The 12,131-nt window shown below is 35.2% G+C and overlaps 1 protein-coding gene across 2 annotated transcripts; it reads left to right on the top strand.

The window, feature by feature from the left end:
• Window positions 1–625: 625 nt before the first annotated feature.
• Window positions 626–11,604, top strand: LOC132738178 (uncharacterized). 2 transcript variants are annotated; one of them, XR_009626826.1, is made up of 5 exons: window positions 626–992; window positions 4,379–4,537; window positions 5,574–5,825; window positions 10,532–11,259; window positions 11,295–11,604. XR_009626826.1 is itself a non-coding variant. In XM_060725642.1 (4 exons), exons 2-4 carry the CDS (start codon window positions 4,418–4,420, stop codon window positions 10,619–10,621), a joined length of 462 nt encoding a protein of 153 aa, XP_060581625.1. In that variant the 5' UTR covers window positions 626–992; window positions 4,379–4,417; the 3' UTR covers window positions 10,622–11,604. The 2 variants fall into 2 exon arrangements, 1 of the variants encoding a protein (XP_060581625.1); XM_060725642.1 differs by having other exon boundaries at window positions 10,532–11,604.
• The last annotated feature ends 527 nt before the right edge of the window (window positions 11,605–12,131 follow it).

Below are 12,131 nucleotides of genomic sequence, written 5' to 3'. Positions count from 1 at the left end.
GAACAACACGCTGGACTCCACCACATGTGACATCCACTATGTGACACCAACATGAATCCACACCCGTGACTCCAATCCCCATGTGACTTCACCACGTGACTTCATACAACCATCGTGACTACCACGTGACTCACCACGTGAACTAGAAATTGTTGAATTTTAGACGCTCAATGTGCCCAAATAATATCTACTTCTGTACTAATATGATGACTATTTCTAAACAAACAATCTCAGGGGCCAACATGGCCTATACTAGAGATAGTAACAATGCCTTCATTGTATACGTCAAGTTCATGGTCCCTTAACTGGCAAGCAGTTCAGGGCATACAAGTGTTTGTGATCAATTCATAGTTAATGTTGGTTTTCCCTTTGGATTCTTAAAATTGTAGCTAAAAATATTTTTTGTTTGTTTTAGAAATCAAGATGGCACATGAGATACATTTAAAGAACAACAAATACCGGCAGTGGGCTAAGGCTTGCCTAGGCTTGGGTTATCTTAAAGAGGGACTTGCGCCATTTTGTGATGACATTGGAAGACAGCAGCACAACGATATTATAACAAAATACAACAAACAAAGACTCCTCAACCAAACATACCATGTGGCACCTGTCAGATAACAACTCTCCAGCCAGATCATGGTCCGAGTCTCAAAAGGGATATGTCCCCTCAAACAAGATAAATGTAACTGTTGTTTTCCTAATAATAAGAGACCCTGTCCAAACAATGTATGTGGTGCCATCTATGACAGCATTATACAGTATCATGGCATCAATACCACCGGCACCTTTTTGGAAAAAACAGTGATGTCCAACAGTGGTCAACAGAACCATGGGAGGTTTGCAAATGTTTTATAAATGCTCCTGGGTACAAGGACAAGACATCAGCAGTCGACACTGATTGCACTGGGTTGCTTCATGTTATCATAAATAACAAGTACTTTCATAGTCATATTGGATGCAATGTTACAGGACCAAACAATCTTTTTTCAAAGGTAACTAGATTTGTTTTACTATAATTATTATGTTTATTTTAAATTTTGTAGAATATTAGGCTTTACTGTAAGATTAAAATGTTGTCTGTTAATTGCGTATAAAAGTAAAAAGAGATAATTGTTACCTTAGTGTAGTTATTATGCCCCCACTTCATAGAAGAGGGGGTATATTGCTTTGCATTTGTCGGTCCGTCAGTTCGTAGACCAAATGGTTTCCGAGTGATAACTCAAAGAACCCTTAGGCCAGGAACTTCATTCGACACTTGGTATGGTGATTGGTCATGACCCATGAGTTTTAACATGACCTCCAGTTGATCCTGAGGGTCAATTCAAAGGTTATGGTCACATTTGACCTTGTAAGGTAAAAACGGTTTCAAACGATCAATAACTAAAGCAACCTTAAGCCTAGGAACTTCAAACTTGGTTGGTGATTGGTCATGACCAGCAGATGACCCCAATTGATTTTGGGTCAAGGGGTCAAAGGTCAAGGTCAATTTGACCTTGTAGGTTAAAACGGTTTCTGATCAAAAACTAAAGAACGCTTAAGCCTAGGAACTTCAAACTTGGTATGGTGATTGGTCATGACCAGCAGATGACCCCTATTGATTTTGGGGTCAAGGGGTCAAAGGTATAGGTCACATTGACCTTGTAGGTAAAAACGGTTTCCGATCAATAACTAAAGAAGCATAGGCCTAGGAACTTCAAAATTGGTATGGTGATTGGTCATGACCAGCAGATGACCCCTATTGATTTTTGGGTCAAGGGGTAAAAAGGTCACATTGACCTTGTAGGTAAAAACGGTTTCCGATCAATAACTAAAGAACGCTTAGGCCTAGGAACTTCAAACTTGGTATGGTGATTGGTCATGTTTCAGCAAATGACCCCTTTTGATTTTGGGGTCAAAGGTCAAGGTCACATTGACCTTGTAGGTGAAAACGGTTTCCAATTAATAACTTAAGAACACTTAGGCCTAGAAACTTCAAACTTGGTATGATGATTGGTCATGACCAGCAGATGACCCCTATTGATTTTGGGGTCAAAGGTCAAGATCACATTGACTTTGTAGGTAAAAACGGTTTCCGATCAATAACTAAAGAACGCTTAGGCCTAGGAACTTCAAACTTGGTATGGTGATTGGTCATGACCAGTAGGTGACCTCTATTGATTTTGGGATCAAGGGGTCAATGTCATTTTGACCTTGTACTTTATGACGGTTTCTGACCAATAACTCAACAACTCAAGTTGATATTTTTATATTAAACTAAAAATGCTTTTGGTATACACATTTGAAGGTCTTATGTAACAACTTGGCTGTCATTAATGAGGCCTGCATGATTCACAAAATTTATGCATATATTATTTGTTAAGATTTGTAATAACTTAAATTGCTGCACACAACCTATGGGGTCACAATGATTATTATTACCTTGTTACCTTGTGACTAGTCATAAACAGTAGATACTAGATAACCCTTATTAATTGTTTCTTCACTCTGGGTCAGAAGTCATGCATAATAACCTGATCACATGACTAATTGGCTGCCGATAGGGGGCATACATGTTTTACAAACTTCTTTGTTGGTTATAAACTCTATTATATAACTTTATAGGAGTTTACCCATTACTGCACTAAGGTGACTATGAGGTTAATGCAGTTATTTTGTCAGAGAAATAGTTTGCCACATTATGAATAATGATTCAAAAATTGTTATGCATAAATTGTATTCACAAATATTTTTTGTTTGCAATACAATTTTTTGGCTAGCTGTAATTTTTATGGGTGGGAAACAAAAAAATATTTTGTATTTTAAGCTTTACTGTAAAATGAACAGAAGTAATTATTTGTGCTTTATAAGCAAATGCGACAAGTACCGTAATAATTCTATTTAGCGCCCAGGCTTTTATTAGAATCATAGACTTTTCGAAAGTTGGGGATGGGCGTTAATTGGAGACGCATCTTCATAAGAGTGTTAGACAAACTAATTTTCTAAGCAAGGCTTTATAAATCCACTCGCCCCTCATAACTATAAGAAGAAATCGAATCCGAAGATAGAGCGGATGTTGATTTATAATTGCAGACAACGCTAAAGTCGATTTCGGTATCGTAACGTACCGGCTTAAGTCTGTTCTTTTCCGCACTTTAATACCGTGCATGTAGAGTCCGGTATCCGAGCACGGGAATAAAAAATGAGCCTCACGCATTTTTACTGCAAAAATATTATGATTTTTCCCAACGAAATATTTATGTAAGGTTACCAATTAACTCTGTAATCTGGGATGTTCTATACAATTCAAAAAGTCAATGGAATATTTCGAGTCCGATCATTATGCATTTTTTACCCGCCAATATAATTGTTAAAAAAAAGTAAGAATAGTTCTGACGGATTTTACTGACACAAGCATATATGTTCTTAAAGGGATTGATGCGGGATTTTGATATAAAAAGATAATCGTCTATTGTTCAAAATAATTTTAATCAGAACTAATCTCCCATGTTGGGCCCCAATACATTGAACCACGCACGTTGACCTTGCTGACGTAATGAAATAGGCGCGTGAGTTTTGGCATCTCGGAATGGTAATTTTTATACATGTATATATATCTTATACACAAAACACATTGAATTATGGCAACACCTATGCTTGTGTCTATAAAATCTGTTATTAAGGGATATCACGTTTACAAATATACATGCCCAGTCGGAACTATACTTCAGTGTAATTTGGAACCAGAAAATGAGCATAGTGATAGCGCAATTATCGTAAAAAATAATGGATCTCTTGTTGGACATATACCGGAGGGATTATGTCAGCCTCTTACAAAATTATTCAAAGATGGACTTATTGTAGAAATCAGTGCCCAAATACTTGGAGAACCGCGTTCGTCATAAAAAGGAACTTTTGTAAAAGGTGGTGGCATTTAAATACCGTGTACATATAAACTTTACGGAAAAAAAGACAAGAAAAGGGAAGTTCGTTGCTACGTGAAAACGGAAATAAGGAAACTTGAATTGTAAAGGTAAGCTCAATTGTACTCAAATCGGGGGATGGGCGTTTAAAAGGGGCAGTTAATTTTTCAACTTTGGGCTGAAAAGTGGCCGTTTTTTGGGGTGGGCGTCTATTAGAGGATGGGCGCTAAATAGAATTATTACGGTAAATACTGTTACTTCAGTAAAGTAATTAATAAGATTTATCAAAACACATTTCCACTCCCTTTGCTTTTATATAATCTGCAGTTTAAACACAATAATAATAATGATTATTATGGTAAGTACTTTAAAGTAACTCCTTTATTACAGTTTTAATTCTCAACTTAAGAATTGTGTTTAGTCTCATTGCTGAACACTGTATTATGTGAATGTTGTATTATTTGTTTTCTTTATATTAGGTACGGCAGTACCGAAACGAAATTTTTCACTCGAGCAATATGGAGTTAGAGGAGAGCAAAGCTAATTGTTATATTGATGACATGATAGCTGTTCTACAAGATGGTAAAGAACTTATACATCAACAAGATGCACAACAAGCTGTCAGGAAACTCCAAGATGTAAGTGTACATAATAAATTATAAGTTTGAAATCTTTAAAGAGTTAAATTATCATAACTTGAATTAAGCACATTTTACTAAATTTACAGAGTTAAATAGAAAAAAGTGCTCTAAAGCCCCAATCAAATTACGACCAGTGAAGACCAGTTCACGAAAACCAGTGACCTCTGGTCGCGGACAATCTTTAAAACGTCTTACGACGGTCATCGGTGATCTTTGACAGTCGCAGATTATCTTATTTAGGTCCCACGACCAATTTCAGTCGTAGAGAGGTTTTTGAGCTTGCACAAAAACCTCCTTGCGATCAAACAGGTCGCTAGTGATCTTATAAGGTCTTAAGGCTGTCGCACGATGGTCGTTCGGAAGTGCGACAATCTTACGACAGTCTTTACAAATTGCCACTAGTCACTGATAATCTTAAGAAGTCTTTAGTAATCGTGTGATGGTCGTACGACAAGTTGTAGGTAATCGCATGTTATGTCACGGGTAGTCGTAAGTAATCCCAGGCAATCTTGAGACCATCGTACGTTTACTTATGACCTGTCGTGCGATTGTCAATGATGACTTGTCTTACGATACTCACAAAAGTAAATTTATCTGTGCAAAAATGGTTTTGGTCGCTGACAATCGCTGATGATCGTCAGTTTTACAAGTCGCCGGTGGTCGCAAGTAATCGTAAGCTCTAGTGTGACTGGGGTTTGAGTGGTTACTTCATTTTAGTCAAATTTAAGTAACAACTGCCTTAAGTTAACTTATATTGATGAAATCAAATGAAATACCTACAAATACAAAAATACGGATCTAAGCTTGTTAGTAACAGTTAAGAAAAACAAATGTGAAGAAAATAGAGAATTCTTGCAATCAAATGACTATACCACACATCCTGCCTTAAAAGAAGATTTTAGAAGCCCTCAGAAAAAGTATTAGAGTTTAAATAAAAAAACAGTTGTGGTAATTTTGAAATAAAAATGTTGCTATATGATATAGCTACATTTTATCTCTGAAAGAAAATCGAACTTTTTTTTTTATCCATCAGCTAAAGCAAAAAGACTTTGTTATCACTACTGAATGCTCTGAAGAAATTTTGAAACAAGTCAAAGATGAAATGACAAAAATGCGGGAATTTACCGAAAATGCTGCAACTAAAGATGAATATGAGGAGCTTAAAAATAAAGTTATTGAACTTGAAAGACAGTTGGCAAAAGAAAAAGAGGGACAACTTGAGGCTGGGAAAGAACAGAAAAGAAAGTTTACTGAACTTGAGGCAGTTATAACAGAGCAAAAACAGGTAAAAAATGTTTTCCTTTTGTTTGTTTCAGGTTGATATACCAGTACATGTATTCCAATACAACTACGTCCGTCCGTCTGTGCGTCCCCACTTCATTCGTGTCCGGACTGTAACTTTGTCATACATTGAGGGATTTTAAAATAACTTGGCAAAATGTCTACCACATCAAGACGATGTGTTGCGTCTAAGAACCACGTCCCTACCTCAAAGGTCAAGGTCACACTACCATTTTGAAGTACACTTTATCACAATTAGAGTTTATAGGTACACACATTCATGTCCGGGCTGTAACTTTGTCATGCATTGGAGGATATGTGGCAACAAAGACCCATGCCACTACCTTCAAGGTCAAGGTCACACTTATAGTTTGAAGGTACTTGTTTTTTGAGAAGAGTTTGATGATACACATTTATGTCCGGACTGTAACTTTGTCTTGCATAAAAGGATTTTAAAATAACTTGGCACAAATGTCTACCACATCAAGACAATGTGTCGCGGCTAAGGCTCATGTCCGTCTGTCTGTGTGTCCCCACTTACACAACAATCATGTCCAGACTGTAACTTTATCATGCATTGAGGAATTTTGAAATAATTTGGCACAGATATTTTTCTCAAAACAACATTTTGTTGTGTCCAGGAACTTGGTCCCTTCTTCAAAAGTCAAGGGCACACTATTTTGAAGCATCATGCTATCACAATTAGAGATTACAGGTACAATAATGCAAAGAACAATATTCAGCAATTAGTTACTTTCATTCTCTTTTCTTTTCATAATACCTACATGCTTAAGAAACCTTTTTGAGGCATTCGTCACTTTGGTGACAGCTCTTGTTTCTGTCATAATTATTTTTTCAATTTTAATGAAAAAAAATAGGTTATTGTTTTAAGAAAAATCTCACAAAGAGTGGAAAAAAGTCAAGCTACTCTTTATTGAAATTTTGTACATTGACTTAAACAGAAGTAAACTATATAAATTAAGCAAAAAGTAGGTATTGTGCTCTTTATATAAGCAAAAAAGTCTAATTTTGTAGCAGATAACTCAATAACAAGGATGGTGGCCCCCATTTTTATAACCCCCACAAAAGAAGGGGGTATATAGCAGTCCGCTTGTCGGTCGGTCTGTCCGTCTGTCGGTCGGTCCACATCATGGTTTATGGACGATAACTAGAGTTTGGAATAAGGTATTGTAATCAAACTTGGTGTATAGCAAGCTTATATGCAGACCGGTCACCCAGGCTGGTATTGCATTTGGATCCCTGGGGTCAAGATCACCATGACTAAAAATAGAAAAATGGTTTCCGGACATAAACTAGAGTTGTGAATGGAATATTTTAACCAACTTTGGTGTATAGCATCTTATATGAAGATCTCGGTTGGTAATGCATTTCGACCCCCTGGGGTCGAGGTCAAGGTCATCGTTACTAAAAATAGAAAAATGGTTTCCGGACAATAACTAGAGTTAGGAATGAGATATTGGAATCAAACTTGATGTAAAGCAAGCTTATTTGAAAACACCGGTTGTGATTTCAATTAATTGAAATAATTCTTTGTACACTTTACTATTGGTTGAGTTCAAATATTTTTTTCAGACCACTTAATTTTCAAAAAGTCAAAGTTGCTGATGGGGGTTTTACTCATCTTCAGTGATGGTTCCAGTTTAGCTTAATCATAGCCTAAGAACATGCCAAGTTTTAAGGAATTCTATTGTACAGTTATAATTTTGCCTATATATGTATAAAAGTCCTAAAACGTCTTTAAAGATAACTTTAATCTGTAACTGAGCTTGACTATCTACAATTCCTTTTAACAACATATTGGCCAAAACAACAAGATAGATTTTGAACAACCTTTACAGAAGTGATCCCCTTATAGTCCTCTCTAAAAGTAAAATTAATCATGTCCCTTTGAAATCAATGGCCCATCCTTGGGCTACATGGCTAAAGTGAAACATATTAAGTGTGAAGCATTGCCTAAGTTATGAAAATCATTAACATGGGTCAAATAGAGCCATGCCTTAGTATCATGTTTATAACTTTTTCTTTAAATAGGAAAATGACTTGACTGAGGACCTATAAATTATGCCTCTATAATGTTAAACCTTCTAGAAATGGTCACTTAACAAAACAGTCTCTTAAGACTAAAAAAGGAAAATTTTATACGTTTATTACATGCTTTTTGGTGGTTTATAGAAATATAATAGTGATATAAAAACTGGTAATTTCACTGTTTGAAACAGTGAAATTACCACTTTGATAATTTCACTGTTTTCAGTCTTCACGAAAAACTTTAAAAAGCACAGGACATTCGGGCCAGTAAAATTTCAAATCTTACTGGACCTGATGATTTTTAGCCGGACATTTATAGTTAATAATTTGATGGGTAAAGGAAAACACTTTATCATGTTTCCCTTGATAATTTTGAAAGAAGCATAAATAAATACTTCTTGTATTCTGAGCCATACATGACATTGTATGTTGACAGCCTTGAAAAATCTGAAAAATGTTTAGGCTAAATTAACTAGAACTGAAGATGAACAATGCAATTTGCTTCAAACGAATCACTTTCACACAAAATATTTACTTAACTCAATAATCACATAATCATAGGTAAATAAAGACCATAATAAACAATGATTTAATTTCCGTAACTGTACGGTGCGATACGGAAAATATCCAAGAAAAAAATGGCGGCCTCCATTACTAGATACAATTTAGACATCTCTCGCTGTGTTTTGAACATTTAGGACAGAATTGATGGGTTTCATTTGCAAAAAAGGCAAATCTTTTAGAGAGCCCTGCTTCATTATTTCGATGAATTTTTCTTATAATATTTTTGCATTGCCAAAAATCTACTGGCCTGTCGGACCACCAACCTTGCAATAATCACCGGACCGATGCTAAATTTAGTGGCCTCGGGCCGCGGACTGGCGTTAATTTCGAAGACTGTGTTTTTAATTTAAGCCCCTTACCTTGTTTCAGTGAAATACCAGAGTGCACAGAACTGGGTACCAACTTAATGACGTGACTTCGTAAATGACGTGACGTTGTATTATTATATGGCGCGCTTTTCATTCAGTATTAGGTTTATCTTGAAAAGTATGTATCAGAAAGTCTTCATATTTCACATAGTGATTGGTCATCACTAGTAGATGACCCCTATTGATTTTGGGGTCACTAGATCAAAGGTCAAGGTCACAGGGACCTTAAAATGTCAAAATGGTTTCCTCTGATTATCTTGAAAAGTATATTTATCACAAAGTCTTCATATTTCACATAGTGATTGGTCATAACTAGTAGATGACACATATTTATTTTGGGGTCACTAGGTCGAAGGTCAAGGTCACAGGGGCCTTAAATGTCAAAAGGGTTTCCGCTGATTATCTTGAAAAGTATTCATCACAAAGTCTTCATATTTCACCTAGTTATTGGTCATAAGTAGTAGATGACCTCTAACGATTTAGGGGTCATTAGGTCAAAGGTCAATGTCACATGGGCCTTTAATGTCAAAATGGTTTCTGTTGATTTTTCCATAATTGAACACTTCCATGTACCCATTTTTGGCAAGTTTCTGTAATAAAATTACCAATTATGTGAGTCAATTGCTAGAAAGGGGGGTATATGTGTCGTTCGACATTCTTGTTATAACACTGTGATCATCTCATTAGATGTTCAAGTAAAAAATAACTTTCTGATACTTATTGACAAAACAGCTTTGATCCATTACCTACATGTTTTACATTTTCTGAAATTTTCAAGCTACTGTACTACGTTACTTTTCCTTGTCCTTGGCACGTAAAATCTAATTTGTGTAAATCTTTTCTGTGGTGATTTTCAATTCAAAGAAACTAACTACAGTCAGTACATGTAACTGTAACTATTAATTTAATTGCTGATTATAAAAGTTCAAGGTCAATTCAATGCAGTCAAAATATCAACAGTGAAGTGTATACACCATCTCAGTAAGGACAGGGCATTGTTCTATCGATTTTATTCGATCATACATGTCACATCTTAAATTAACTTCATTTGCATACGCTAAAAACTGTTTGGGAAATACAGTTTTTCACACATTTATATATTTTGTTATGATTGTTGACACTTGTGAAATCACGAGGCGGCTTTCAATAAAAACACAAACATTTGACAGGTAGGAGCACTTTTAGAATATGCCTGCAGTAAAATCTGTGTTTTACCATTTAAAAGTGGTTGTTTGATGAAAAGATTAATATCAATTAGCTGACTAATTAGCCGTCGCCAATAGCGTTGAGCAAAAGTCGCTTTGAAATACATTAAAGATATATAGGAAATGCTCTTGGGGGATTTACAGTGGTCGCTTAGGACAAAATTTGCTTAATACATGTGGTCGCATGGGCAAGTTTAAAGATTGTATTTTACTGATCAAGCTCAAATGCAAGTTTTCATAACTTCATGTTTCAAAAGTAGCAACTAAAGACCTGACTGCAAATAAGAAATCTAAAATGAAAAAGGGGTGTATCATTTGGGTACAGTTAGCATAAATAAGTATAAACTATAGACTCTATATATAGGTGAGCGATTTCAGGGCCATCATGGCCCTCTTGTTTAGATAATATTTATTATTGGCACACAGTAAAAATACCAATATTACTGTATACAATAGATATTTTTGAAAATTACTAAATTATTTAAAATAAAACACAATTATTTGTTTTATTAATTATGTTGTAGGAGATAGAAAGACTCAAGTTAGAAGATTCTCCTCAACAGAAACAGTTAGAATATAAAAAGGCAAAATCAGGTATGTTATATAGAAAATGAAAGGGTGAAATCAGGTACGTTATATAGAATAGGAAAAGGTTAAATCAGGTATGTTAAATAGAATATGACTATGAATATGACTATATTGTACAGAATTTGAAAAGACTAAATCAGGTATGTTATATATTATTGAAAAAGGCTAAATCAGGTTTGTTATATATTATATAAAAATGCTTAATCATGTATGCTATATAGAAAAGGGCTAAAATAGAGAAAATAAGAATCCCTAAAGAAAGCCCAAAACGACAACATTAAAATTGTCGCAGGCTTGGTTTGATTGAGCTTGTTCATGGACGGTACTGGTAAGTGCAAACTACCGTCCACGCCCCTAGCACTGGCTTAAGCAGAAGTCAACATTTAAACATAAAATGATAAAATTTTGCATTTAGAAACATCCGTAGATATGTTCATATGGCGGTTTTCAATGCGACACTTCCGTGCCATTCCATGAAAAGCCATGTATGGTCCCCAAGTATTAGAAAGCGTGTGCCTCGAGTATTTTATATAAAATATGAAAAGGCTAAATCAGAAATGTTATATACATGTAGATAATGAAAAGGCTTAATCAGGTATGTTACATATAATATGAAAAAGGCTAAATCAGGTATGTTATATAATATATGAAAAGGCTAAATCAGGTATGTTATATAATATATGAAAAAGGCTAAATCAGGTAGGTTTTATAATATATGAAAAGGCTAACTCAGGTTTGTTATACAGTGTATGGAAGGGCTTAATCAGTTATGTTGTACAGAATTTGAAAAGGCTATCAGGTATGTGATATAAAATATAAAAAGGCTTAATCAGGTTTGTTATATAAAATATGAAAAGGCTAAATCTGGTATGTTATATAAAATATAAAAAGAATTAATCAGTTATGTTATATTATAGAGTATGAAAAGGCTAAATCAGGTATGTTATAAGGCTAAATATGTAATGTTACATAGAATATGAAAAAGCTTAATCAGGAATGTTACATATGATGTTATATATCACATGAAAAAGGCTGAATCAGGTATGTTATATATGAAAAGGCTAAATTGGATATTTTATGCAGGATATGTAAAGGCTAAATCAGGTATGTTATATACTGCAGTTTGTCAGCGACCAAAACCATTTTTGCACAGATAAATTTACTTTTGTGAGTATCGTAAGACAAGTCATCATTGACAATCGCACGACAGGTCATAAGTAAACGTACGATGGTCTCAAGATTGCCTGGGATTACTTACGACTACCCGTGACATAACATGCGATTACCTACAACTTGTCGTACGACCATCACACGATTACTAAAGACTTCTTAAGATTATCAGTGACTAGTGGCAATTTGTAAAGACTGTCGTAAGATTGTCGCACTTCCGAACGACCATCGTGCGACAGCCTTAAGACCTTATAAGATCACTAGCGACCTGTTTGATCGCAAGGAGGTTTTTGTGCAAGCTCAAAAACCTCTCTACGACTGAAATTGGTCGTGGGACCTAAATAAGGTAACCTGCGACTGTCAAAG

The sequence above is a fragment of the Ruditapes philippinarum genome, unplaced genomic scaffold (genome assembly GCF_026571515.1).
Source record: "Ruditapes philippinarum isolate M1 unplaced genomic scaffold, ASM2657151v2 ctg12482_1_1_1_1, whole genome shotgun sequence".
Taxonomy (NCBI): Eukaryota; Metazoa; Mollusca; class Bivalvia; order Venerida; family Veneridae; genus Ruditapes; species Ruditapes philippinarum.
This window is presented reverse-complemented; position numbering and strand designations above follow the sequence as displayed.

Coding starts and splice junctions, on each gene's coding strand:
- LOC132738178 (XM_060725642.1), top strand. CDS start 4,418: ATGGAGTTAGAGGAGAGCAAAGCTAATTGTTATATTGATGACATGATA. Junction 4,538..5,573: donor CTGTCAGGAAACTCCAAGAT/GTAAGTGTACAT, acceptor TTTATCCATCAG/CTAAAGCAAAAAGACTTTGT. Junction 5,826..10,531: donor TTATAACAGAGCAAAAACAG/GTAAAAAATGTT, acceptor ATTATGTTGTAG/GAGATAGAAAGACTCAAGTT.